The 26,368-nt window shown below is 42.6% G+C and overlaps 1 protein-coding gene across 1 annotated transcript in view; it reads left to right on the top strand.

Moving 5' to 3' along the window:
- Nucleotides 1–26,368, top strand: part of si:dkey-288a3.2 (protein phosphatase 1 regulatory subunit 37) — a 50,494-nt gene that overhangs the window by 755 nt on the left and 23,371 nt on the right. The window contains exons 2-8 of the mRNA XM_025901135.1: nt 392–492; nt 14,034–14,076; nt 19,990–20,090; nt 20,283–20,402; nt 22,136–22,283; nt 25,350–25,505; nt 25,880–25,992. Coding sequence (XP_025756920.1) covers nt 392–492; nt 14,034–14,076; nt 19,990–20,090; nt 20,283–20,402; nt 22,136–22,283; nt 25,350–25,505; nt 25,880–25,992 — 782 coding nt within the window. The remainder of the gene's footprint in view (nt 1–391; nt 493–14,033; nt 14,077–19,989; nt 20,091–20,282; nt 20,403–22,135; nt 22,284–25,349; nt 25,506–25,879; nt 25,993–26,368) is intronic.

Genomic DNA, 26,368 nt, shown 5'->3' with positions numbered 1-26,368 from the left:
TTGGTGCATCCACATTAGGGGTATCCACAGGGATTACCTGTGCACACTCAGACCTCAGTGAAGAATCAAATTTTGTCTCTCACGTCAGCTGGATATAAAGCTGTGCTTGATGCATTAAGATACGTCATTGGTTGATTGATCATTCAGAGAGTGATATTCATGTCCTTCTCACTGACAGTTCCCTGCAGTACACACACTCACACACACACACTCACACACTCACACACACACACACACTCACACACACACACGCACACACACACACACACGCACACACACACACACACACACACACAGAGAGAGACTTAGCTTAAGTACTTTTGAATGGTTGCTTTTGCTCACTGAATGCAGAGACATTAAGGCAGTGAATGAGCAGATTCTCCTGTTTCAGCTGACAGCAGACTCACCTTCACAGAGGTGTCGCTGGCCTATCAGGACAGCTGCAGCAGACATCAGGTGCAGCCCAGGGAGCGCATCCTGCAGCAGCTCCAGGTATGCAGCCTCACGTCAGCTCCTGATGGATTCAGTCAAATGCAGCAGACACGTGTCTTTGTTGGTTCTGTTGTTACACTCTTGTGTGTCTGTTTTCATCTTTGAATCTAGCAGAGCTGTCTGTCTGTTTTTATAGTGTTATTCTATTTTATTCTATTCTATTGTTTTTCTTGATTTTTGCTGCTCTTAACTTTGACTGCCCACTTTCTGCCGTGACCAAACAAATTTCTCACGTGTGGGACTAATAAAGGTTTATCTTATCTTATCTTATCTTATCTTATCTTATCTTATCTTATCTTATCTTATCTTATCTTATCTTTGACACCCCAGCTCCTGGTCAAGCCCTGCAGACACTCTAAGTGTCAGTGAAGCCAGCGTGCCCTGTAATATACTTGTGTTTGAGGCCCAGGATCAACCCAAAGATGGAATTATTTTCTTATTAACGAGTGGCCTTATACACTAATGATCAACATCATACTGACTTGTGAAATCAAAAACTGACTATATCATGTGTGAATTAGAGCCAGAAAACCAGTCGACACATTTAAATGAATTATTTTCATTTGGTTACGCAAATATTTTTGTCCCAGATTTCAAAATCAGTTTGTTTAACTGCAGTTTGACAGAAATCAATTTTTAGCTCTTCTGGAGGTTTTAATTAAATTGCACGGCCCTTCAAATGAGTTTTATTCTTCCAGGTTACTAAGAATGGTGGAAATCTACGTGTATGCAGACTTATACCAGGTTGCTAGGAGATATATATTTAGAGATTACATGTAAAAACTACAACCAGCACTCAGTGCAAACCTCTGTGCAATATTTACTTTAAAGGGAATAGTGTTGTATTTTATATACATTCAGTTTGTTTTTGTGTTTTTAAATGTTCTTTAAGAAGCTTGTAGTGCAGTCACACATTTATCAGTAAACTTCACAGAAGGCAGGTGTGAAGTGTAAAAGTGAGAAGACAGGACGTATGTATGTCGTAGAAATATTCTGAGGTAAACTATAAAGTGATCATTTCCTAAACGCTGCAAAGGTGAGAGACTCTGTGAACGTTTGTCCTTATTTTGGTCCAGAATGATGTGATAGCTAGAATCCCCATACATCCTGTATGTGTATATGTTGTCAGCCGCCCAGGGGGGAGTCATACTTACAGTGATTTCTTTCCTTTATGATCCTCACAGTGAATCTGTGAGTGAAACGCTGTGATGTGTGCTAAAACTGTTGGCTGCATTAAACAAAATGAGCAGTTTTCAGAAACAAGTGCAGTTCCTGTATCTCTTCAGTATGAACATATTTGTACATGAACCTGAACAACATTAGAAAACATTTGAATTCAAAGCTCAGCCACAGAGCCGCGTATCTTAAACCAACAAAGTGAAATATTGCTTTAAAAGCAGCGTGTGTAACCTTGTTCTTCTATGCAACATCAGCAGTTCTGCTGATAAAATAAGCGTAGCATGCAATGATATGTCGGCTCTGCAGAAAGGATCAATATCAACACTGTGACCTGGTACAGTTCAAGCCTCAGACGCTGTCACAGCCATTTTATCCAAACAAAGGCACTCTCAGGTATGATGTCAGAGCATCGTATCCACGCTCCCTGCAACTCAGTCTGTGCACACACATACTGAAGTCCTTTGCTTAATTGGAATGATTTGGTTCCATCAACCTCAATCAGGCTTATTGCGACACAGCACTAACAGCATCTCCACTCTAAACAAGAGGCTAAGAGCAGGTTAGAAGCTAGGCAGCGCTCAAGCTAGTACGAATGCAAGTAGTTAACACCTGTAAACAAAACGTGCACAGGTGGAAAGAGTGTACGGCACCTTGTCTAAGTTAATACTGAAGGAAAAAACATTGACAGTAGTACGTTTAGTACCAGCAGTCATTCTAACAGTGATGATTACGTCTGTTTCTCAGAGTGAGAGAAATCACATACCAGAGGTTTTTAAGGTGGCAATAATTAAAACAGGACTTGATCCCGCTGTCTTGGCTAATCATAGACCGCTCTCTCTCTTTTATTCCAGAAATTCTTGAAAGAGCAGTTTGTCTGTTATAGACGGGTCCGCAGTGCACCTCTGGCATCTTACAAGCACACAGTGGGAACAGTCTGTCATTTCTAGTTTCATTTTAGTGGATGGAGAGAGAATATCAACCAAAAACACATTACATAACAGTTATAATTATAGAAATGTGATTTGCATGTCATTACAGGAAGTAAATATTTAGTCCCCTAGCAAAATATGACTAAGTAGTTGGTGGAGAAACCCTTACATGCACAGCAGTAAGACTTTTCTTGTAGTTGGCAACAGATTTGCACACAAACCTCTGAGGAAGGATTTTACAGAAAAAATCCTTCAGGTTTCTTGGCTGCCACTTGGAGCTTGGAGCTTCAGCTTCCTCCACAGATTTTCTGTCGAATTAAGGTCTGGATCCTGGCGAGGCTACTCTGTGACATAGCCATAGTCTTGTTGGCTTGGTCCTATGTCATGGGCGGTTATCATCCACAACCCATCTGAAGTGTTCTTGCTGAAGGAAGTCCACAGCACAATCCACTGGCCCCTCAGTGTGAGGAGGTTGTCTGTAACCTTTGCAGAAAAACAGAATGTTTGTACCTTTGTGCTTTCCTGGGAGGACGGTGCTGTTTGGGTCATGCTCAGCATTTCTGTTCCTCCAAACTCAGCAGGCTGTGTTCATGCCGAAGGCTCCACGTGGTTTTATCTAACCACAGCACTCTGAAACATTGAGATGTTTACTGACTGTCGTCCAAATGCCTTCAGATCATCATGTAGTTTGGGGTTCATCTGCCACCTTTCTCATGATCATCTTCACCTGATGAGGAAGATCTTGCGGCTGCATGTCATTTCCATTTCCAAATAACTCTCACTAAGCTTGTTGCTGATGGTCTTGAGGCCATCACAGCCTTGTGCAGGTCTACAGTCTGGATGTTCTAACAGCTCTTTGGTTCTTGTCCATGGTGGTGGTGGAGAGGTTGGAACAGAAGAAATGGATTCTGTGAACAAGTGTGCATCATACACATAAAACACTGAGACCAAGGAGTCCCACATGTGTGCCCACATGGACACAGCCAGTCTGTGGGAGTCACAATTACTGATGTCACTTTTACGTAAAGTGTTTTTATTTTGGATTTTTGTTGATATCGATCCATTAAAATGTAACTGCCATAAAATTTAGAGACTGTTTATTTGTTGTGAGCTAACGGATAAATTCAGCAGGGATATAATAAGTATTGACCCAACTTTAAACTCTTTGATTGGACAGTGGCGACTGTGTGCTTGCTGTCACACACTGGTTGCATGCACCGTGTCATGACAGCAGGGAGTGTTTGTTTCATCGTGTTGTGAACAACAGTTCAAACAGGGCAGTTTTGTGTTGATGATGTTGTTACTGTAACCCTAAACTGTGCGACGGGACAGGCCCCTGACAGCCTCCTGTGGGTGCTGTGGGAGTACACAATGACAACAACACACTCCTCGTGCACATTTAGCAGCAGTGAACCTATGGTACTAACTTCTAACCTGACATCAGCCTGTAGTCGCTCTCTCTTATCAGGAATACAGTAGCGTGGAAAACATCAGCACATCCCACCAGTGTAATCCTCTTTGAAACACTGCTACTGATAAAGGTTATGTATTCAAAGATATAATACATAAAATTGGCTTCTTTTACAATCATTCCTATAATTGAAATAAAAAAACATCAGTCAGAAGGAAAAAGTAAACACTCCTATAATTATCGAATCTTAAAATGCATAAAATGTGATCCAGGATCCGGGTGCCAGAGCTTCAGCCTCCTGCTGTGTCTGGCAGACGTTTTGAACAGATCTCTAAATTATTAAAAATAAATCATCCTACAGGGAAGATGATCTACACATGGCATAGATTTCAAAAGAATGTCGATTTGTCCAGGATAGGCTGCTCCAGCACCAAGAGCAGATATCTGATGCAAATAATAAAAAAAGTCTCCAAAAGTTTTCTTTTCAACTGTTACCGTCATCACAGATCTGACCTGCTTGGGCAGCAGGGCAACAAAAGGCCAACACAAGCTCAAATATGTGTACTGACAATGGAGGCAGCACGGTTTCCAGGTGAACAAGGAGCAAAGGAAAAGACTTTGGGAGGAGCCCGAGGAGTTTGCACCGAGATGACCGACAGGCTGGGAAACAAACTCAGGTTAGGATTGGACAGACTCACAGCAAGAAGGGGATGGTTTGAGGAGTGGGTCATAGTTAAGACGAAATGGTCTCCAATAAGGAAATAAATATTCTTTCTCAGTGAAGATGACACCTGTTGGAATCATGTCTGTCGTTCATTAAAGGTGTGAGAGTGCATCTTTCTACAATATGATGATGGTAAGCACTCCAATAAGTCCAAATCTGATATAATCAAATTATATCCCAATAACATTAGTGTGGAGCAGCAGCTGTAGTGTCGGACTGAATGGTTCAGATCATTAGAGGGTCTAAATAACTATAGAAAGCAGTGTTTACTAATCTGCTGGGCTTTGGCAGGTGCGCGGCATGCTAACCCAAGTTTGTGATAACATAGATTTTAAAATTGACAGCATAGGTACGTCCATCAGAATTTTCAGATGAGTTCGAATCTCAGTGACTTAAAGGTCAGAGGTCGCTTTCTGAAAATGTTGTGAAAGCTGCAGCTCACAAAGGAAGTCACCTGGGATTTTCAAATGAACACCACAGGTACAAAAGTCTGGGAGCAGTTCAAATCTCAGTCGCCTTGTCTTCAAGGTCAGGGGTCAAGTTTTTTCAAAATCTAAGAACTCGAGAATTAGGCTACTTTCAAAATTCACTTCACAGATGCAGCTGCTGAAAGTGAGTTTGAGTTCTGAGTCTGAACTCAAGGTCAGAGGTCAGATTTGTGAAAATCACTAGCACTGGCAGTCGTCAGTATTTAAGAAAAATAACTTCTCCCTGTTGCGACACGTTGACTCACATATCCAATCCTGGATCAGACTCAGATCAGGTGATGACAACACTGGGCCAATACATGTAAGCAGCCAATTACATTTACCTCTATGTCGAGTCGGCATCGGGCAGCAGCGATTGCTAGCAGCAGAGCTAATGCAGCATTCTGGACCCATTGTACAGTAACGCTCAGTGTTCAGAGCTTTTATTTGTGTATCAGCCGGACGTGGTCAGGTGATGTGACACAGCTGTTTGCTCCTCACTCTTATAACACTTGTTAGGAAGCTCCGTGCATGTGTGTGAGAGCAGTCTGCAGTAAACACGTTCACACTGACTCAGTTGGTTTATCTTGTTGCCATTATGATTTTTGAGTGAGGAATACAGCTCATTCTGACTGCCTGTGACTAAACTAAATATTAAAAAAGCAAAAACATCTGTATTTGAATTCCATGCACATCATCGTGCACACACATCACAGTCGCTCACGCAGGCATTAAAAGTATTTCCTCTCTTAGCGACACTCCTCTCTGCCTTCAGTAAGATAAAGTCTCACTTTCTGTCTCAGCCACACTTGAAACACAGTGTGCCATTTATAATTCATTTTATGTACATACTCACTTTACTTGGACCAAGCCATGTTAAAGCACGCTGCTCTCCACCCACCCAGCCCCCCGGCACAAATTTCACTCGAGATCAAGGGGAATTATTTGTGGAAAATTAGAGACTTAGTAGCGCTTACGTTAAGCATACAGCCGCCGTATTATCTCTGAGGTGCTAATGAAGCGGGCTGCAATAGAAACAAATGTAGGTGGTCCTCCTCAAATAATAAAATATGTATGGCTAAGCATTAGCTAAGAGGGGCAATATTTAGACCAAAAGGCTGCGTGCGAACGAATCCATAATCAGACGATGCAAATGGAAAAGACAAATGCCTAAAGAGCAAATTTATTAAATTAGGTCTTTTAAGGCGAGAGGCGATTCCCCCGAGGACCAGCGCTGAAGACTATTTAAAGCCTTTTTTATTGCACCCTCGGGGCCTGCGTGCTCCTTTGAAATGCTCTAAGTGGATAAAACAGTACTGCTGTCGGAGTGGTAAACAAGAATAAACTGTCAGATTTCACTGTACAAACTCAAGTGTCGGATATGTCGTTCACTCAGTGTAATTAGGAAGGTGGTCCTGACTGTGAATCCACTGCAATGATTTAAGGTAGAACAAGACCTGAGGAACCAATGCAGTCGGTGCATGGATTCATTGATTAGCTATGGACAGCCACAGTAATACTCGCACGCTTCAGTGATGACTACATGTGCTACGTCTGTGTCATACGCTCCTCATGAGTGTAGTGCACAGTGTAAGATAGCAGAATAACACACAACTATCACCAGGTGACAGTGATTCACTCTGAAGTACAGCTCTTCACGTACAGCGCAGTCGCACACTAACACTTCCACTGTTAGGAGAGGAGCTACACGTGGCTGTTTGCAGGCCCACTGGTGGAACATCAGTGTTTTGTGCCTCGTACGGCCTCTACACCAGTGCTGGATGTAATGCATTCCAAAGTAACGTAATCACATTACATTTTTCAGTAATATAATAATATAACACGTTACAGTTAAAGTGTGCTCCTGCACATCTGGGTTACTCTTGTTGTTTGCGTGCAGGAGGAGGTAAACGGTGGAGTGGGCTTCTACTTTTAAACAGTGGACATAGAGATGCTTTCATTTTATTATATGGTGTAACAGCTGCTGTATGCTGACCCGTCTCGCAGGTGCTGGATCTCTTGGATACAGCAGACTCGGAGAACCACCTTCCACAGCTGGAGCGTCTGAGCCGGACCTGGAAGCTGTGTCTCTGCTGTGGGTGGAGCTTTTTCAGTTTCAGTCCAATAGTATGTATTTATTTATTAGTCTGTATCTGAGCGGCGTCTGCTTCAGGTTACTCCTGCGTCTTGATAAGAGTCGGGCTAATGTGATGACTCAGCACTCTGTCCTCACTCAGCTGTCCAGTGTCAGCATCAGTCTGAATGAAAGGACGTCACAGGTTTAAAGAAAACTCCATTCATTTTTTGTAAAATCCAAACTAACGCTTCATTAAATCTTTACCTTTGATCACATCATTCATTTCAGAACAATCAGCAGTTTTCATTCACTTCATGAAGTCACAATAATTATTCCCCCAGAACTGTTAAACACGTTGTCCTGGTATTCTTCCTTTCAAACTCTTCTTATTTCTTCCAGTTTCCAGAGAAAAGCATTTTTCTGCCACTTCCAGGCTCAAAGTGACGTATTTTCCAACCCTGTAAACACAAAGGGATTCTAGATTAAGCGAGCTTTAACAGAACAGTTTGTATTCTTTTCATCATGTTTGGAGAGTAAGCTTGAAATTAGTTGCATGTTGGCAAATCTTCTAATGAATAGCTTAGTGGTTGTTTCCCTTGCAGATTATTCAGTTGAGTGGACTGAAGAGAAATCAATTACTCCAACTTAACTTTCATTATTTATCCCACAGTTAAAGAAACAAAGATGACATGACAGCGTGCCTCTCCTAAATTCAGGGTCAGATTCAATTCCCAGAAATGTTATTTTCCCAGGATAAATCCCTGTGAGGAAGGAGGGAGGAGGGGGTGAGGAGTGGGGTGGGGTGGGGGAGAAGAGCGAATCCCTCCAGAAATGAAAAGACAAGGGAAAATCTGTTTTTACAGACCACCGCTGCTTTCTCAGCTCCTTTGATTAGCATTAATGCTGCACTGCGGAAGTCTGCCGGCACAACTGTTATAGCTCCTCACACACGCACACACGCGCGCACACACGCACGCACATACACGCACAGCCATATCTCTCAGTGCCTGTGTCATTGTAAGTGAGGATTTTTTCTTCTTCTCTTAAATGAAATGCACGCTGATTGTTAATGACCCCCCCTCCACCCCCACCCCCGTGGGTGGAGTAGTCGGCAGCAAGGTAAATGTCACTAAGTAAGTGCCACAGTATTTTCCTGGGCGGTAGTTCGCAGGTTTCACATGCAAAATAAAAGCGAGGAGGGGGGAGGAGGGAGCGCGCGGACATATGTCGGGCTGAGGTGGCGATAACGGGGCACTTTGTGCTACACGTGAAACGCTGTCGAGCCGCAGCCACGGCCGAAAAACGCTGCTGCTAACACAGGTCTGTCACTCAGGCAGCCTGACACACCCCGGCTTTATTTCACGTCCCACTGTAGTTTGGCTCTAACGCTGCGTGGGAACGTGGAGAAGGATAAACGCGCGTCTGCGTGCTAAACAGTCTATTTTACTTTCTCTGCAGCTAATTGAATTGGGAGCAGTTGCAGTTAAACTGAATGGCACGTGTGATGCACTGTTGGTAGTGGCCTATTAGGGTGAATTGAATTTGCACGCTCGGGTGGCTGCACATGTAATATGAGTGCTTTTGGAGGGGAGGGGGGGCTCCTCACTGAAATGACCACGTTTTAAAACGTAATCTGTGTGCGCCTTACATCAGTGATCGACTAATCGAGAGGCTTTGGTTCTAATGTTGAAACCCAATCAGTGCAATATTCTCCTCTTTGCTTTCTTCACATATTTCATCCAAACCCAATGAAGGAGATGCCCAGCGCTCACTGTCACGGTGTGTTCAACAAAACTGCATGAGCAGAGAGGGGTGGATTCAGCGTGTGTGTGTGTGTGTGTGTGTGACTGCTGTCAGTCCACTGGCTGTGTGTGGACTTCATCCACCAGATGAAGGCAGTGTGTGTGTGTGTGTGTGTGGCCCAGCCGCTCTGTGGGTCACACTGGTGCTGCTGCCAGTGTTAAAACAACAAGTGTCCACTTAACGTTTCACTCTCAGTGAACTCCACCTGGCTTCCTTCCATATTCTGGCCCACTTGTCAACCAATCAGCATTCAGCTGATGCACAGCATCATCCGCATCCCAGTTTCAGTTTCAGTTTTTATTTGTCATATGCAAGTTAGCACAGGGTCAACATTGCAATGAAATGTATTTGACAAGCTAGAAGACAGTCCCTCAGCTGTACAGTACAGTAAATATATAGTAAAAACATCTGTGGCATGCTGTGGGGGTTTTGGAGCACTGCATGGGAGTGATGGCTGAAAAAAAGCCTCTTCGTATGCTGTAAATATGTATGCAGATAGCCACAATTATCATAGCATAAATTATGCACAAGTAATGTTTGATGATGACCCTGTCTGCTGAACAAGTGAAGGACATTTTGGTTTTTGTACCTAGAGTCTCGTCTTTCTGCCCACAGTGTCAGGGTTTCAAGCACAGAGGGAGTATACGTGAAGCGACACACCTTTGGTCGTTTCTCCAGGTCACAGTCAGTGTTTCACTCCTGGTGTGCCACACATCTGCATAGTTTATATATATTTACATGTCTAGTTTCTTGTTTTCAGCCCACATCTCTATGGCCAGGTCTCTTTGTGTGTTTTGTAGATTTATGTTTCATTTAACAGCATAATGTCACTAAATCAATTGAATAGGCTCAGGTTTTCCCCAGCTCCCAAAATCCCTCGATAAACGCTTCCTGCTGACACATTTCCAGGATTCACAAATATTTTCCAATTGTCCACTTTTTATCTGACCCGTCCCCTCATCTGAAATCCATCTGCGCCCCACTGTATTTTCCAAGATGCAAAGAAGACAGCAGCGAGCCGATATCGTCACGTCGTGTGAAACGAAGTGAGCCTGAAAATTCAGCTGTGAGTTAAATGAACAAAACACCAAATGGCACAGATCAGAGCGCTGAGCACTGACGTGTCACACACACACACTCGCCCTCCGATGTGTACATTATTTTTGACATCAGCCATTTAACAGGACAGTATATTTTACACAAAATGGCATTAATTAAGTCACTAATCACACACTATCATGTATTTCAGAATGTCTGTGCATGAACAAAGGCAACAACCCAGGGAAATACTGTGAAAGTCAATTAGAATTTTATGTATGTTTTTAGATCTCTGGGTTTTTTTAAATGATAAATGAAGTTACTAATTTTGTCTGTGCTCTTTCTAGACACTGCAGCTTTAATTGCTAATTGTTAACAGCGAATGAATACATTTGCATATTAATTAGTTCCCAATTTACATTTTTAATTTGCTGCCTTCAAAGGGTGTGAGATAAAAGGTCGTGTTATTTTAAATAATTTATCCTTTATTGCAGGAAACATGCTGAAAGGAAAATGTGGGGGTGAGGTTTAACCCCTAAAAGCTCAGGAATACATGTTAAAAATACACACAAGTACATATGTATTTATTTATATTTGTGCAGCTTAATTAAAGGCGCTGAGAAGAAGAACAGTGTGCTCAGAGAGTGTGTGATATTTGAAGAGGTGGCTGTGGACCTGAGAGCAGTGAAAGCACCAGAGATGACTTCTGTACAAGTCAAGTTAGGAACCCCCCACCCCCCACCCACCATCGTTTTCTGCTGCCTGCGTGTGTGTGTGTGTGTGTGTGTGTGTGTGTGTGTGTGTGTGTGTGAGGGAGGGAGGGAGGGAAAGCTTTTCTTTTTATCACTGCGTTTTGTCCTCTCTCCCTCCTGACACATCAATTGCTTTGGCAGCCGATGCCTTCGCTCTCCATCTTTCACCACGAGGCAGAGAGAGGGAAACGAACAAGTTCAGAAATTCATTAAGATGAAAAACAGCTGCCGCTGTACTCTGTGTGAGGAGCACATGCAGTGTGTGTGTGTGTGTGTGTGTGTTGGGAACATGGACAGAGTCATCTGTGTGCTCGTTCTTCACGTGTTGACTTGGTGCCACTAAAGAAAGGAAAAAGCAAAAAAACGACTTTTTGTTTTGTGACACATTAAAAAAAAACTCCCAGGTGATTTAAATATGTGCATAAAATGACCAATAACACCGACCTGTCCTCGTGCTCCGTTTCTGGATTCTCCAAAAATGGACTCACAGCACACACACCTGTTACCCAGTCAGATATATGCAGTGAATCACATGATAATCAATAACTGGCAGAGGTGTCACCTGTGGGCAGGTGAACGAGTGCTGGAATTTATTGGGGAAAAAAACCTATTTATTTTCATATAAATGCAAATGATTAATAATAACGATCGATGAGACTGATAACCTGAGTGAGCTGTCAGCGGTGACATGCTGGGATCGTTCATGGAGTGGGTTTAGATGGTGACTGGTCCACCAATCAGATCTGAGATAGGATTAACCAGTCTGAGGGTAAACGAGCACATGGCTCATCCTAGGCCCCAAACTGAACCTGGCTTTCACTATTTTCAGTTTAATTAAAACCAATATTATTAGTTAGGACGACTTTTCAACATGTGTGTATCACAGGCTCGTGTAAATGCACAAATATTGCACTAGTGCTCATCATTTATTACTCTGCCTATAAAACTTGTAGCTAATAGTTACCCCCCCACCCCCCGAAAATTTTAATTTTAAAAAAAGACTCTAATTTTCTTCCTGTTTTATGTTCCTTCGATGAGAGAGCCAATCACACTTCTGTCTCTGCTGCCATGGCGACGGTCAATAACAAGTGTTTCTGCATGAAGGTAAATCAAACCAACCTGAGCTGTGAACAAAAACAGAACATCCTAGTCTGATAGAGCATGGAGGAATATTTGAATAATATCATTATTATAATATCTCTGGAGTCTGGAATATTAAAGTCCAGACTATAGTAAATACTCATGTTTAAACTGACTTAATGTACAAAATAGTTTAATCAGCTCAAAAACATCAAATAAATCACTCAAACTGAAAATAGTAGCTAGCGCTTTTAAAACACAAGGTTTATAACCTGTCATCCAAGTTGAAGGTGAAAGACAGAAATAGGAGACAGTAACATATAAATACATATGAATCCAGATGTTTTGGCTCATGCATAAAGACCCACACAGCATATGCACTCTGTAGCTGCCGGGTTTTTCTTTCTCAGATTTTTTCTTGATGCCTTTTTCCCTTCATTGTTGGCTGCAGGCAGCAAAAAAACAACCAACATGTGAGTGATGGGGGAGGGGTCATTTTATTATTTTAATATTATCAAAGGACCCTAATCTTTGTCCAAAAAATAAGATGCTTAAAATGGATAAAAGCGCTTGAGAAAAATGTCAAACACGCCCATGAATCCTGTTGGTTTGGTGTTTCTAATATATATATAATACTACAACTCGGGCACCTCATGCTCAGTAAGATCCTCTTCTACCTGAACAGCACACGCAGCACATACATGTGCTTATAATATTAATATGTATGTGTCTGTAAACACGTTTGTTCTTGAGTGTGAGCGTCTCAGTCAAGATAATTCCTGGGATAAATTCAACCACCTCTACAATTACACATCAGCCTCTCGCGCACACAAACAGTGCCGTTTATGTCCCATTGATCTGTCTAATTCCTTCAACGGGAGCACATTATGGCCGTCGTCCTTTGTCTCCCGCCTTGCTCTCTTCTGTGCGGCAGTAGAGGCGAGCGAGGAAAGCCTTCCAAGTCCTTTTGTGCTCCACGTGTCTCTTTGAACAATGAATCGTATTTAGCAACGAGAAAGGAAACGAGGCGCCGCTTGGAAAAGAGAAGAAGGTGGGAATTCAGCAAGCCAGCAGAGATGAGTCGACGCAGAGAGGGGGGGTTAGTCAGGAAGCCTTTGACTGACACGTGGGTATGAGAGAGGTGACAGGGCCTGGGCAAGGCTTTACGGGGCCTTGAGCACAACTGGGCACCCCACACTGCAATTTGCTGTTTGTTGATGAAAAGAGAGAAACTAATCAGCTAAACACTGGGCTCAGTGCAGCCTCCTTCCAGTTAACAGTACAAATGAGCTGACAGAACCAAAGACGAAGCAAATTTTTAATTTGCTCACTTTTGGGGCCCCCTGGTGGATGTGGGGCCATCACCAAAGCCTCCACTATGTAATATTTTCTGCAGATATTCATTCTGTGCAAATGAGACATTTTTAAAGTAAAAATAAACAAAAGAAGGTGAGATATCTGCCAGAAGATAACCAGACTGACATGTGACTGATACAAACCATCTCTGGTCTTTGAAACAACAGAGACCTGTAGTGTACATTACCCTGTGTGCAGCTGGAACGACCTCCTGTAAGTGATGCTCATCAATCCACAGTCGCTGTTCCTTTTTCCTTGTTTTGCTTGTCAGTGCAAAAATAAAAAAGTGTGTTTTCCACTCGCTGCACAAATCTGCCACCTCCAGTGATTGATGCAGTCAAATTAGATGTATGTGGAACACTGGCTCTGAAAAATGAACACATCAACTGATGACCAGCTGTTTCTAATTATTATACACTGGTTAATTAGGACGCTGTGTCACCATCAACGTTGGCGGTAAACTGTGTGAAATTCATAATTCATACTGTGGCATCCAATAAGCCCTCCCCGATCACACCAGCATAGCGTGGCATGGATGGCGAGGCCGTACGGGAAAAGGCCGGGGAGGGTGGAGGGTGGAGGGTGGATGGTGCGCTGCCGGAGCCAGGTCTGTGTGTGTGTGCGTGTGTGTGTGTGTGTGGGTGTGTGTGTGCATGTGTGTTTGTGTGTTTGCACATTTCTTCTCACATCTCCAGCTTCTTCTTCCTCTCTGTGTCTGTCAGCAGGGCGTGCATGTAGGTGGCAGCTTGGAGTGTCTGGATCTCAAAGGTAAGCTGAGCACCTCACTCTGTCATTATTAAGCATGACTGTGACTTCGTGATGCACCCAGTCATTTTGTAATGTTTACACACAGAACTGCATTTCTGCGATCTGCTGCCCAAATAATCCAGTGTACCAGAAGCTGTGGACTCTTTCAGGTGATTAGTTTTATGTGGTTTTCAAACCAACATCAGATTCAAACACTAAACAGAGCTGAAGGATAATTCAGAGACTGTTGGTATGCAGCGATGTGTTTAGGGTCAGAGGTAGGGTTAGGGTGGTTTGTCCATGTTAGAAGCACTATGGTTATGCTCACATCTACCCCTCTGTATACCAAATCTGTTAACTAGAACCTGACCGACGTTTCAAAGACCAGTACCTGATGTTTTGATATTGCAGCCGACAGTTTTTCCAGACACACAGACTATAAAGAGGTTAGCCTGATCTGATATGTGCAGTTATTTACATGTACATTCTGTGCGACGTTTCTATACTTGTGACATTCCCACACACGTGGCGCTAACAGGCGAGCTGCAGAGCACTCTGCAGGTTGAAGCGTGTTTCTCTCCTCTGCTCTTCACTTTTTACCTTTCCATTAGAAATGCAGAGACACACAGAGGAGCAAAGAGCCAGTATCAGCCTGTGGATGATTCAGTCAGATTGCTCCAAATGATGGCCAACATACAGAGAGTGCATCTAAAGACAGCAGCTTCCTGTTTCTCAAATACTTTTCAGCATGGTGACAAAATGCAACTGAACCTAAATCCTGGTGTTCTGGTAAAGATGTTAAAATGTTCACCTGAGCTCAGTTCAGATCTGGTCTCCAAGCTTTGCTTGTAGCACCAAGGTAGAGCTGAAAGTCCTCCAAACCCTGGTCATCATCTTAATGCTCTTATCCTGAAATAATACTAAATATAACATTTGATCTATAATAATAGACGTAAATTAATCCCTGTTCATCTCTTAGCATTGAACCCAAAACCCTTTGCAGAGCAGTTTATATGCTGACACTGTGGGAACAAACAGACAAAAATAAATAAATGGATGTTAACTAAACCCTAACCGTGGCTGGGTTGTCTGTTTCCTGGTGGAGAGGCTAAGCTTTACCTAACCTAACACAAATATCAAATCGTTATCATAAACTGAATTTAAACACAATCTAGTCCCGCTGATTAAAGTACAGTTTAGCTCTAAATGAAACTAATCCACATGCAGAAGAGTCTGAGTCTCCCTCAGTCTGTAGGTCTGTCATTTTACTGCATATAACAGGCTGAAGTTTTAAATTCAAACTGGACGCTCTTTTCCTGTTAGAGGTCTTTAAATGTGCTAATATGGAGAGCGGGAGCCACAGCTGCATACAGCAGCAGTGTAAACTTGTGTGTGATGCCATGATGGGCGTCACTGTCGTCACGCACTGATGACATCTGACTGCGGGTGCTGCTGCCTTATTATCTTTCCGACGCAGGGCGGATTAGAAAAAATGGGATTTCAGATGGCTCTCCCTTCAACCCCACACGCCCTCTGCCATCGCTCAGTTAGGTGATTATTGTTAAAACAGAGGGGAAAAATCATTTTGGAAATAATTATGATAGTAATTATCGTTTCCCCTTCTTGGCCAGGGAGATAAGAATGAACCCAGGAGATAGAGCAAAGGGGGAGAGACTAAGAGTCTTAAAAGTCACATGAATTTGCCTGATCAGTCACAGCTTAATGTGGAGTGTGACTTCTGATCAGGCTGGAGTGACTTCCTACAGTAATCAGATTACAAAGTGGTAAGATCAAACCCTACAATGGCCTAAAGAGCTCAACGCTCTGAAAATTAAGAAAACACCTTTATTAATTTGACAACACGTGCTGCAGTTACACATGACACACGTCCTGAAACATGTAGCGACACAGTAACAGTGGAACAGTTTCTGTGTTCATCAGGTTTGAACTGATGGAGACGTTTACTTAGTGTGCTGTCCTCTGCCTGTTTTCATGAACTGTATTGCATTTGGGCCTTGATAATAAACAAACACTAATAAACAGGCATTAGTGACAAAAATCGGAACAAAAATCAGAACCCTTATATTTCAGTGTAAAATATGGTATCTGTGTTAATTCATTAATATTGTAAGTGGAATTAATGACTGACCTGAGATCAGTTACACTTACGCCCACGCGTACAAAGCAGAGATTTTATGTTTTCATTTAAAACAAAAATCTCGTCCATGTGTAAAGACAAAAAACAAAGTCAAACACTGTTGAGAACATGCCAAACCAGCAGGTGGCGATATAATCCTAACTGTGTAGAAATGTTGGCCAATCAGAAGTCTAGAAGCCTGGGAGGGAAAGCGTAAACAAAGATGGCGCACAGGAGTCTGACAATAACTGTGTGTGTCTGTGTAAGTGTGTAAAAACTGCAGATAGATTAACAGCAACAGTATTTTATCTGCCATTGTAGAAATTCATCTCACGTAAACAATAACATGTTGCACACCTTTGACGTTACGTGATCTCTGTTTTCCTCGTCTACATGTAAACGCAAAAAATCTCAGTTTTCAGTGATCCAAAACAGCATTTATGTGTGGATGAAAGGCCCAAACATGACGTTTTCAGAAATACTCGTACGTGTGGACGTAGCCTTACAGATAACAGCTGTGTTTTTGTTTGTTTGATATTTCATTTTGCTGTTTTCATTGCTTTGTAAACCTACACAGGTTTTTATCTTCTGTATTACAGCATTGAATTTACATACAATGAAATGTGCTGTATAAATATAATTGCCATTGGCACACACACACACACACACACACACACACACAGGCTGGTATCTTTATCAGTACAGGCTTGTCAGCCCTCACTCTCTCTAACTCTTCATGGAACAGATTCAACAAGGTGCTGAAAACCTTCCTCACACATGTTGGTCTATATCGACATGATAGCTTCACCTAGCTGCTAAACAAATGTTGGCTGCACATCCATGATGTTCCATCACATCCCAAAGGTCATTGATTGGATGGTGACACGAGGCCATTAGACTACAGTGAACTTATGGTCATGTTCGATAAACCAGTTTGAGACAATCTGACCTTTGTGACATGAGGCGTTATCTTGCTGGAAGCAGCCATTATTACATGGGTACACTGTGGTCATAATGGGATGAATACAGTCAGCAGCAAACTCAGTTAGGCTGTGATTATAAGCAATGTTTCAGCTGAAGTACCAGGGGTCTCAGAATGTGCTAAGAAAATATCCCCCATAGCATTAGCTTATACTGATACAAGGTGGGTCCATTCTTTCATATAATTTATACCAAGTTCTAACTGTACTAGACAGTTTCTGACTCATGTCCCCACTCTTTAACTTTACACGGTTTTTCATATTTCTTTGGTTTGCTTTATTGTTTCATCCTGAATAGTGGTTTTGACACTCACTAGTCCTCAGCTTCCTTCTTTCCTTCCTTCCTTCCAGTAAGCCTACAGTCTGGATTTGAGGTGAACCTCCATGCATGGTTAGAAGCTTCTTGCCTTAATGCCAGAGGCTTCTACCTCCTGATGACCTGCTCTTCCAGTATGCCTTCTGGCAGTACAAGCCCCTCAGTCCTGACCATCCTCCTTCTCTTTGTTACGACTACACTTCTCCACTCCAAATGACATTTGCTGTACCTCCTACAGTGTGGAACGTCTGATTTATTCTCCTGACTTCTTTCTCTCGTATACCTCTTCAGGTGGTTAGCCAAGGCTGTGAGTCTTTGTTTGGCCGCCTAAGGCCTCAAATAAAGACAGCTTTGGTCTTTATTGTCCACGTGTGCTCCAGTTGTTCCTTCCATCCCTGCTAGTTCTCTATTTTGTAAGGATCCTGCTTCCTGATGTTTGTGTCCACTGGGATTTCCACATCTGTCACAACTGTGGTCTTCTGCTACTTGTCCACCACCGCTGTGTCTGGTTGGAAGGCCAGCAGCTGCTTGTCTGTCTGAAACTCCCACAGGACCTTAGCCGTGTCCTTATCAACCACCTTTGGTGGTGTCTCCCATTGGGACTTGGGGACTTGTAGTCCATGTTATGCACAGATTTTCCTGTATACTATCCCTGCCCCATGGTTGTACCTCTCGGTGTACGCAGTCCCAACTTAAACCTACTACTATGTGTTGGATAGGCTCCAGGCACCTTTGCATAGTCTTCAACTAGGCCTTTTCTAGCCACTGAGACCAGCTTATTAGTCCTGCTTACCTTCTGGAGGTTTTTGGCTGTGGCTGACCTTTATTAAAGTCCTGTTGACCTTTTGTCCATGTAGTTGTTTTATATATCTACTATTATACCTTGTTGCAGCTTCACGTCTCTGCATCACCTTTGGAACCATTTGACTTCACATCCACTCTTCTCTGCAGATCTGAGTGAGGTAGATTAGTGAGTCAGTGTCCCACACACACCTGGTATGCAGCTTTATGCATGCACAGGAGGTGGCTCGCGTTCGCTCCACTCTGGAATCTGTCCTGTATGTGCTCCTAACGATAAGCTGGATTAAGATGTTGAGGCCTGTGAAGAACACTTGATGGTAACTTTGGGAGTTGGCCTGCAGTGTTTTCTTCTACGTTCCCTTTGGGTTCCTGGTGAACATTATCAGCGTGCAGGACACGGACTCGTAGGCCGTCCAGTTGGTGTCCCTCGTGTTACCGTCTCGTGTACAGCTGTATCAACCAGTTACTGGTGTTTTGGCTTTCTGGTGTTATCTCCAGTACCTTTTATGAGCTGTGCTCATGTACTGACTCATGTGCCTACTCACCTTGGTTCTAACATGTGTTGCGTATAACCTCTCTAACTGGATGTACTGGAATATCAGTTTTATCAGTCGTTTTACACGCCTCAGCAGTTTAAAATAGCATTAAACATTTTTTGTATTGCATCTCCTCTGCCCACAAACAAAACACGACAGATGGAACATGGTATCAATTAAGTCATTTTGAAGAAAATGTCGTTGTTGAGTATTTCACCAAAATAAAGTAAATGCACTGAGTTCTGAAGTTTTACACTGACAGGAGCAATGAATAACAAATACATATTAACACTGTAGCTAAAATGTGAGTTTGGATTTAATTTACTCAAAACAAACCACGTTCTGCTCTTGCATGTTTATAACACCAGTTCCTGCAGAGGTGTGCCCATCACCCAGTCTGTTACAGATTTGGCCGTTTTTCCACTGCTCGCTTATATAGCACCAGTTTTATGGTATCATTTGATTGTTGGGGTTTCTATTATATGAAGCTTCTGGAGATGACTACTGGTTTGTAGTTGTGACATATGAATAAAATAGAAATACTTTGAATATCATTATTATGATATGTCAGTATTTTTCACGTTTTAACAAAACATACTTCTCTGTGTGATGTTGTGAGTATAAAGTGGCATCAACGTGAATTCCTCAAGTAAATTACAAAAACATAATTAAATGTATTAGTTGTAATTCACTACTGGGTTCTGGCACAAAGGATAAGTTGCCAGTTTAGACATTGTTATATGTATATCGCTATTATATACTGTTAAACTGTTCATTTCACATTCAGTGTGCAGGTAAAGTAATCAGACTACATTTAGCAGCTTCAGAAGTTGAGGTGCTGTATTATTGATTACGATGGTTTGCAGGCAGACAGTAATCAATGGACCCTCCAACATTCACATCTTGGAAGTCCAATCATGAAAAACTGGAGCTGTCATCATTATTTCTCTTTCTGTGTTTCTGATTAACTCTCAGAACTTTATTAAAAGAAAACACACACACACACAGATAAACTTTGCTTATAAGGGAAGTTGTTTTGTCGTGATTTTTGCTGAAATGTTCATTTCAGAAAAAAAGGATAAAGCACATTTAGAGTAGTGCAATTTTGCCTGTTAGCAAACAGCCTCCCAATTATCTTCCCTTTGATTGCTTGCCTCCATCAAGGTGAGCGATTAGACCACCGCTCCTGTGAAGCTCTGGAAGCCGTCCTGAAATCGCTGCACTTTGATTTCATCAATCTGCAGGCAGCCCAACTGGAAGAAAATGTGAGTTTTATGAGCAAAACTTATTTTGCTCATCTTCATCTTCCAGTTGCAATACAGTTTCATATTCAGGCCTTCCCTTGTATCAGATTAGAGGCTATTTTTTTCCTTCCAAAGAAACTTCATAACATTCCTGTCAAATTTGGGGCCTTGCTTTCTTTATTTTTTTTCCCTCTGCTTTTTTTTCTATTCCAGGGAGCATCGTCCTTGTTGGATATGATTTTGTACTATGAATCTACAACACATCTTGACATTTCTGACAACAGCAGTATGGGAACATCGAGTTGGAGGGCCCTCGCTCATTTGATAAAGCAGGTTGGCTGACGCAGTGGAATAGCAATCATTTCATGTAGGCTATCTCCCAGGGATAATGTACATCCTGCAAAGTGAGTTTGTGGCACATTACCGGGACTGAAGATGCAGGGCAGAGCAAACCGGGTGAGAAGTTCTCCTGCTATGAACATCAACACATCAACACATGCAAACGCTGGATTATCACAACTAGCATTAGCAGGCATAGCTCGTTAGCTCTGAGGGTAAAGTGGCTGATAGATTAATATCATCAGGGAGGAACAGAATGAGGGGAAAACTGTGAGAAATTTGACTTTGAGTTCACGTAAAGACCAAATGACTGTCAAAGCTTCTTTAGTGCTGCTGCATTATAACCCACAGCTTGGTAAGAGCTCTGGCACATGTTGTGGCAATAACAGTGGATCTCACTGACTATGGTAAATGTCACTACAGTATTAATATTTATAGTTTTGTGAAGTGTTAGCAAAAAATGCTCATAGATGACAATTCAAATGAAATGAAGGCAAAAAAACTGAAAATAGGACGAGCCACTGGAAGGAACAGTTCAATTCAATTTTATTTACACAGCGCCAAATCACAACAGTCGCCTCAAGGTGCTTTATATTGTACAGTAGATCGCACAATAATAGATACAGAGAAAAACCCAACAATCATATGACCCCCTATGAGCAAGCACTTTGGCGACAGTGGGAAGGAAAAACTCCCTTTTAACAGGAAGAAACCTCCGACAGAACCAGGCTCAGGGAGGGGCGGGGCCATCTGCTGTGATTGGTTGGGGTGAGAGAAGGAAGACAGGACAAAGACATGCTGTGGAAGGGTTAAGATATCTCTGCATTGGCTTTGTTTTTTATAGTGTTTGATTCAATTTGCTGCAATTATGACTTAATAATTATTTATAGTTTCACTTTTAGTTTTAATATCAGGGCTTTCATCTCAGGGTCTGTGTGGGGACCAGCCTTGGTCCACGCTTTGTGAAGCCCTCCAATGGTTTGAATTAACATTTATTGTTGCTTGTTCACTTTTCCTTCCAATCAACTTTCCATTAGCAGTCTTCCAAACAGCACTCAGTCAGCAGCTTTTCAGCAATGGCCTTTGGTGGTTTAGCTTCCTTACAGAGGGTGTCAACTATCATCTAGTGACAGGTCAGCAGGCTTCCCCATGATTGCAGTTGGGTTTACTGAACTAGACAACGTATTTGGGAATACTTTACTCAAACTAGAAATGAAATTTCCTGATAATTTGAGATTTTCATGAACTATAAATCATAATCACCAAAATGTAAAAAGGAAAAAATCATTTTCTGTGTAATGAAAATATTTAGCTTTTTGAATAACTTACGAAAAAATGTAACCTTTTCTCATTTTTGAGATCCACTACTTTGATAACCTTGGCCGAGACACCCATATCTGCCCCAACAGCTCTCCATATCATCCAGCAGCATGGACCTAACCTCCCTGTCACTCAGGGTTGTTCTTTCTCCGGGGTTTTTTCCCAGTGTTTGATGTCAGGGAGGACAGACAGGTCAGTCCACTGTTCGAATGCAAGTCCTTAGAAGCACCTTCTCCACTTGTCTTTCCACAGGTCTGAGTGTTTGACAGCAGCTGGTGAAGCTCTTTCTTTCAATATTCATCCTCCCCTTCTCTCCTTTTCTACTCTTGGTCAGATCAGACATTCTGACGAGTCTTTTTTCTGCAGTTGTCTGTATTCACTCTGTCTGCACTGTGTGTGTGTTTCAGAGTGTGTGTCTCTACAGACTGGATGTCTGCAATGTGGCCTTGGTCGACTATCCTGTCCAGGCTCTGTCTAAAGCGCTGCGGACCAGCCGGCTCACAGTGCTACACCTTCAGCATGTTCAGCTCAGCGGGATGCCGCTGTACACACTGGGTAAGACGTGTGCGTGTGCATCGCTCTGCACTCGCAGGCTATTGTGTTGCAACAATTTTTAAAAATTTCTTTTTGAAATAGTGTCTGTGTATATCGTGTTTGTGTGTGCATGGATTTAAAAATGTGGGTTTTGTGCACGTTTATGTGTGTGCATGTGTGCGTGGGGGTTTGTGTCCTGGCTGCCAGAGCCTTTATAGACATGTGCAGTGGTGTGTAAAGTGACAGGTAAGAGATTAGGCCTCTAATCCAGGTCCAGACCTGCAGGGAGGGTCACAGGTCAAAATCTGGTCCTGCTGGCCACAGAACACACACTCGTGCACGCACACACACTCAGTTTGGTGTCGTGTATTGTCAGATACATATTAGGATGTGATGTGAGCATGCTCACACTGCACACACAGCTATACGTGTTTACAACATACGAAGACCCACAAATGATTCAAACTTCAGCAGTTCTCTCTCTCCTTCACTGATTTTTGTGACCTCCCAACACTGTGGAAGGACAAGGAAAGGAGAGGCCCTAGGATGGTGACTAGGAAGGTTACAGGACTTTATGTTAGTGGTCTGTGCACAGGCACACACACACCTACAAACACACAATCGCTGGGTGAGTATATAGCACAGAAATACACTCACAAAAGGCTAACAGGACACCCAGGGTGGGTACACAGATGGACAGATATGTTGCATTGTAGCTGCTCACACACACACACACACACACACACACACACTGTTACAAAAAAGGAACAGTTTGATTAAATAATAAGTGCAACGTGAGTAGTTATTAATAGCCTTAAGGAGGCAAACCAGACAGTGATGTAGCAGTAAATTTATCACAGCGCCCAAAGTGCTCTATGGAAAACTAATTTTCTTGCTTTAAAGCTGCTTTAATTATAATCCCACAACAATCACAGGACGATGTGGTTCTTTGAATCCTAGTACATGAACTCGTGTAATAATAAATCCGTCTCTGTGTCCGACTGGGACACAAATATCAAAAACGGTGAACGCAGCATCCGATCTCCTCTCAGCTGGGAGCAGGCAAAGACCCAAATGGACACAGTGTGCCGCCCACATCCCAACTTGTTCCTCCAACATTTACAGCTCCTTCCTGGATTTCTTTGATATTTTTGGAGCTGCTAAAGATTCTGCTCCTCCCATGCTCATCCTCACCCCACTCCTACCTCTGCTATTACCGAGGCCCACCGGCGCCCTCCTCCTCCTTCCCTCCCAGCAGGGGGTCCCAGCTGAGGATCATTGCCTTCGATTCGAGGGGCTTGTGATTGCGGGATTGGGTGCTTGCAGTGGAGTCGACCGGATCAATCCCACTGATACCACCATTTGGTTCCTACTGTGCCTGATGACAATGTTGGCATTCCACATGCAGCCCAACAGGCTTGATCAAATCTGCAGCATCGATCTGGATGGAAGGGCAGCGAGGACCTAGACAACACGGACACATGTACAGTACACATGACACAAATACACAGGGAACGCCCACAGCGCACACATAAATACAGAATATGTCTACAAAAACAGCGTCTCAGCTGTGATAAAGAAGTGAAAAGACTGGTAACGATGGTGTGCACAGTGATATTTGGAGGAGAGGGTCGTGGAGCTTCGCTGGTGCTTTGTTAGGTCTCCTGTGCTGAAAACTCAACTCTGGTGTTAACAATGGCTTCAAGGAGAAACATTTCTTTGGTGTAATTACTGAAAGAGATTTTCAGTAATTACACTTTGTGCTGTGCTTCTGTTTTCACGTTCACGTTCAATCAGTCCTACCCAGCTGGCCTGTGTTGGCACTCAGACGACAGACTAGTGCAGTGGCACAAAGATAATAACATTAGTACAGCTGGCCTGTGTCAGAGCTAAGATTTCCTAGATTTGAGATGTATTTGGGCCATGAACCCTCCCACTGTGAGCAACAAGCAGGAGTTTTTGATAGTGGTGTGCGAGCCTGCATATTTTGGTATCGATCCGATACCAAGTAAATATGAGCCAGTATCGCTGATACTGATATCGATACCGATACTTTTCAATAAATAAGGTGGGTGCTCATTAAATTGCTAAATCTCAATTAACTTTCATGACCTTAAGTGTTTTTGTGATGTTTCCTTTTTTATTATTAAATAGTTAAAACCCAGGACATAATTCTGACAAAGTTTATAATTAAATAGAAAATGCTTTATTATCATTTCTTTAGAAAAATCTTAAATAAAAAGTGCACGCAAACCAGGAAACAAATTAAAACAAGTACTGGTGAGAAACTATAATACTAAAATTACAATTAAAATCCTCAACAACAAAAACAACAACTGGTGAAAATATAAATAATATGTAAACAACCCCCAAAGCGTCTAAGTCACGTCACGTGACGGTGCAGCATCTAAACACAAGGGGAGGGGCAGCAAAGTGTGCCTGCGCTGACACGGGAGCGGCGAGTCCGGCCACCTCGCTGTTTGTCTTTGTTGAAACCACAGCATTGCAAACAAGAGCAGAACTTAAAGTAAAGAATCGGCCAGGCTAGTATCGATCCGATACCGATGCTGACTTGGTATCGATGCAATCGATATTTGGATCGATCCGCCCACCACTGTTTTTAGATTCCACCCTCACCAACAGAGTAATCGGGGAGGATGGACAGCTCTGCTAACAAGGACACGATCTTCCCTTCACATCAGTAAACAATGCACAAAATGTGTCATCGTTAACAATCTTTTTTACACTCTCACATAATTTCTTCAGGGATTATTAAAGTGATTGTGAAGTCTGTCATTGTGTCCTAACCCTAGCCCCGAAGAAAAAGGTTGTATTTTTAGAAAATATCAAATCAGTTGATGTTTGTCAGTTAGAATGATTCGTTTTTTAGTTTGCTGATTACCCAGACTTCAGACAAAATGATTTAAAAATATATATGTGTTTGTGTAGCATAGGCTCAAGGTTACGGTAATTGCTGAGGACTTAGTGTTCAGCGTATTAACCTGCAAGAATAACTGATGTAATGTAAAGCCATGAACATCTGTGCATTTACAGCTTAGTTGTCCTATCATAACCTGTCCATTGCAGTTGGTGCCCTGAAGACAAACCGGGCGCTGCGAGAGCTAAACCTTGCTAATAACCTGTTGAACAGCTACCAGGATGCCCTTCATCTGAGAGACCTACTACGGTTCAACAGTACTCTGCAGACACTGGAGCTCAGCAACAATGCTGTAGCAGATGCTGGTAAGATGTTCATACATAAATCATAGAACTACATGTATTCATAGTTCACAGTCTAGTATGTAGATGTGTGGGGAGATGAGCCCTGAGTCATACAGTCATAAAACAGGTGAAGCTAAACGAGGATGAGTCCATGGCTGAACCCTTACTGCTCACACATTTTAGGTAGATGAAGTTTGCAAACATGCACAGACCAACTTTATTATTATTTCACTAATACAGACATGCAAATGTTCACATAGCAGCTTACATCAGAGTCACTACAACCAACACTCCCACTATACATCTGGAAGTGCCATTTAACTCCAGCACAGACAACAATGAAAGTTTGTCTGTGCCGCCTGCTAATAAACATATTTTACTGTTTGTTTTCCAAGGTTTGGAGGAGCTGTGCGACGGTCTGAGGTGGCAGAAAGGAGGTCTCAAGGTCTTACTGCTGAGGAATAACCAGATTACTGTAAAAGGCATGGACTATCTGGCTAAAACTCTGGTGAGGAACAAAGTGTTGGTTCTTTGTTTGGAACAAAATCCAATAATGTGAAGAGTCAGCCAAAGTGTTGAATCAATACAGTGTCCGGTCATTTTGAGCCATGTAAAGACATTAAGGACGACAGTGTTAGTGACAGTTAGCATTAGGATTGCTAACTGTGGCTAGCAGAAAAAACACACGACTCTCAGAGCGTGTTTTAGGACCACTGAAGCTGTGGAGACATTTATGTGCCATCAAACCAACTGCAACTGAAGCAAAGTGAAAACAGAAGAAACAGGTATGAACCAAATGCAGTGTACGCCTGTGTGGTACACCAACATGGATAACAGGTATGATGAAAGAAGGCCAACATGTATGTATGCTGCTCCCTTAGGCT

The sequence above is a fragment of the Oreochromis niloticus genome, linkage group LG19 (genome assembly GCF_001858045.2).
Source record: "Oreochromis niloticus isolate F11D_XX linkage group LG19, O_niloticus_UMD_NMBU, whole genome shotgun sequence".
Lineage (NCBI taxonomy): Eukaryota > Metazoa > Chordata > Actinopteri > Cichliformes > Cichlidae > Oreochromis > Oreochromis niloticus.
This window is presented reverse-complemented; position numbering and strand designations above follow the sequence as displayed.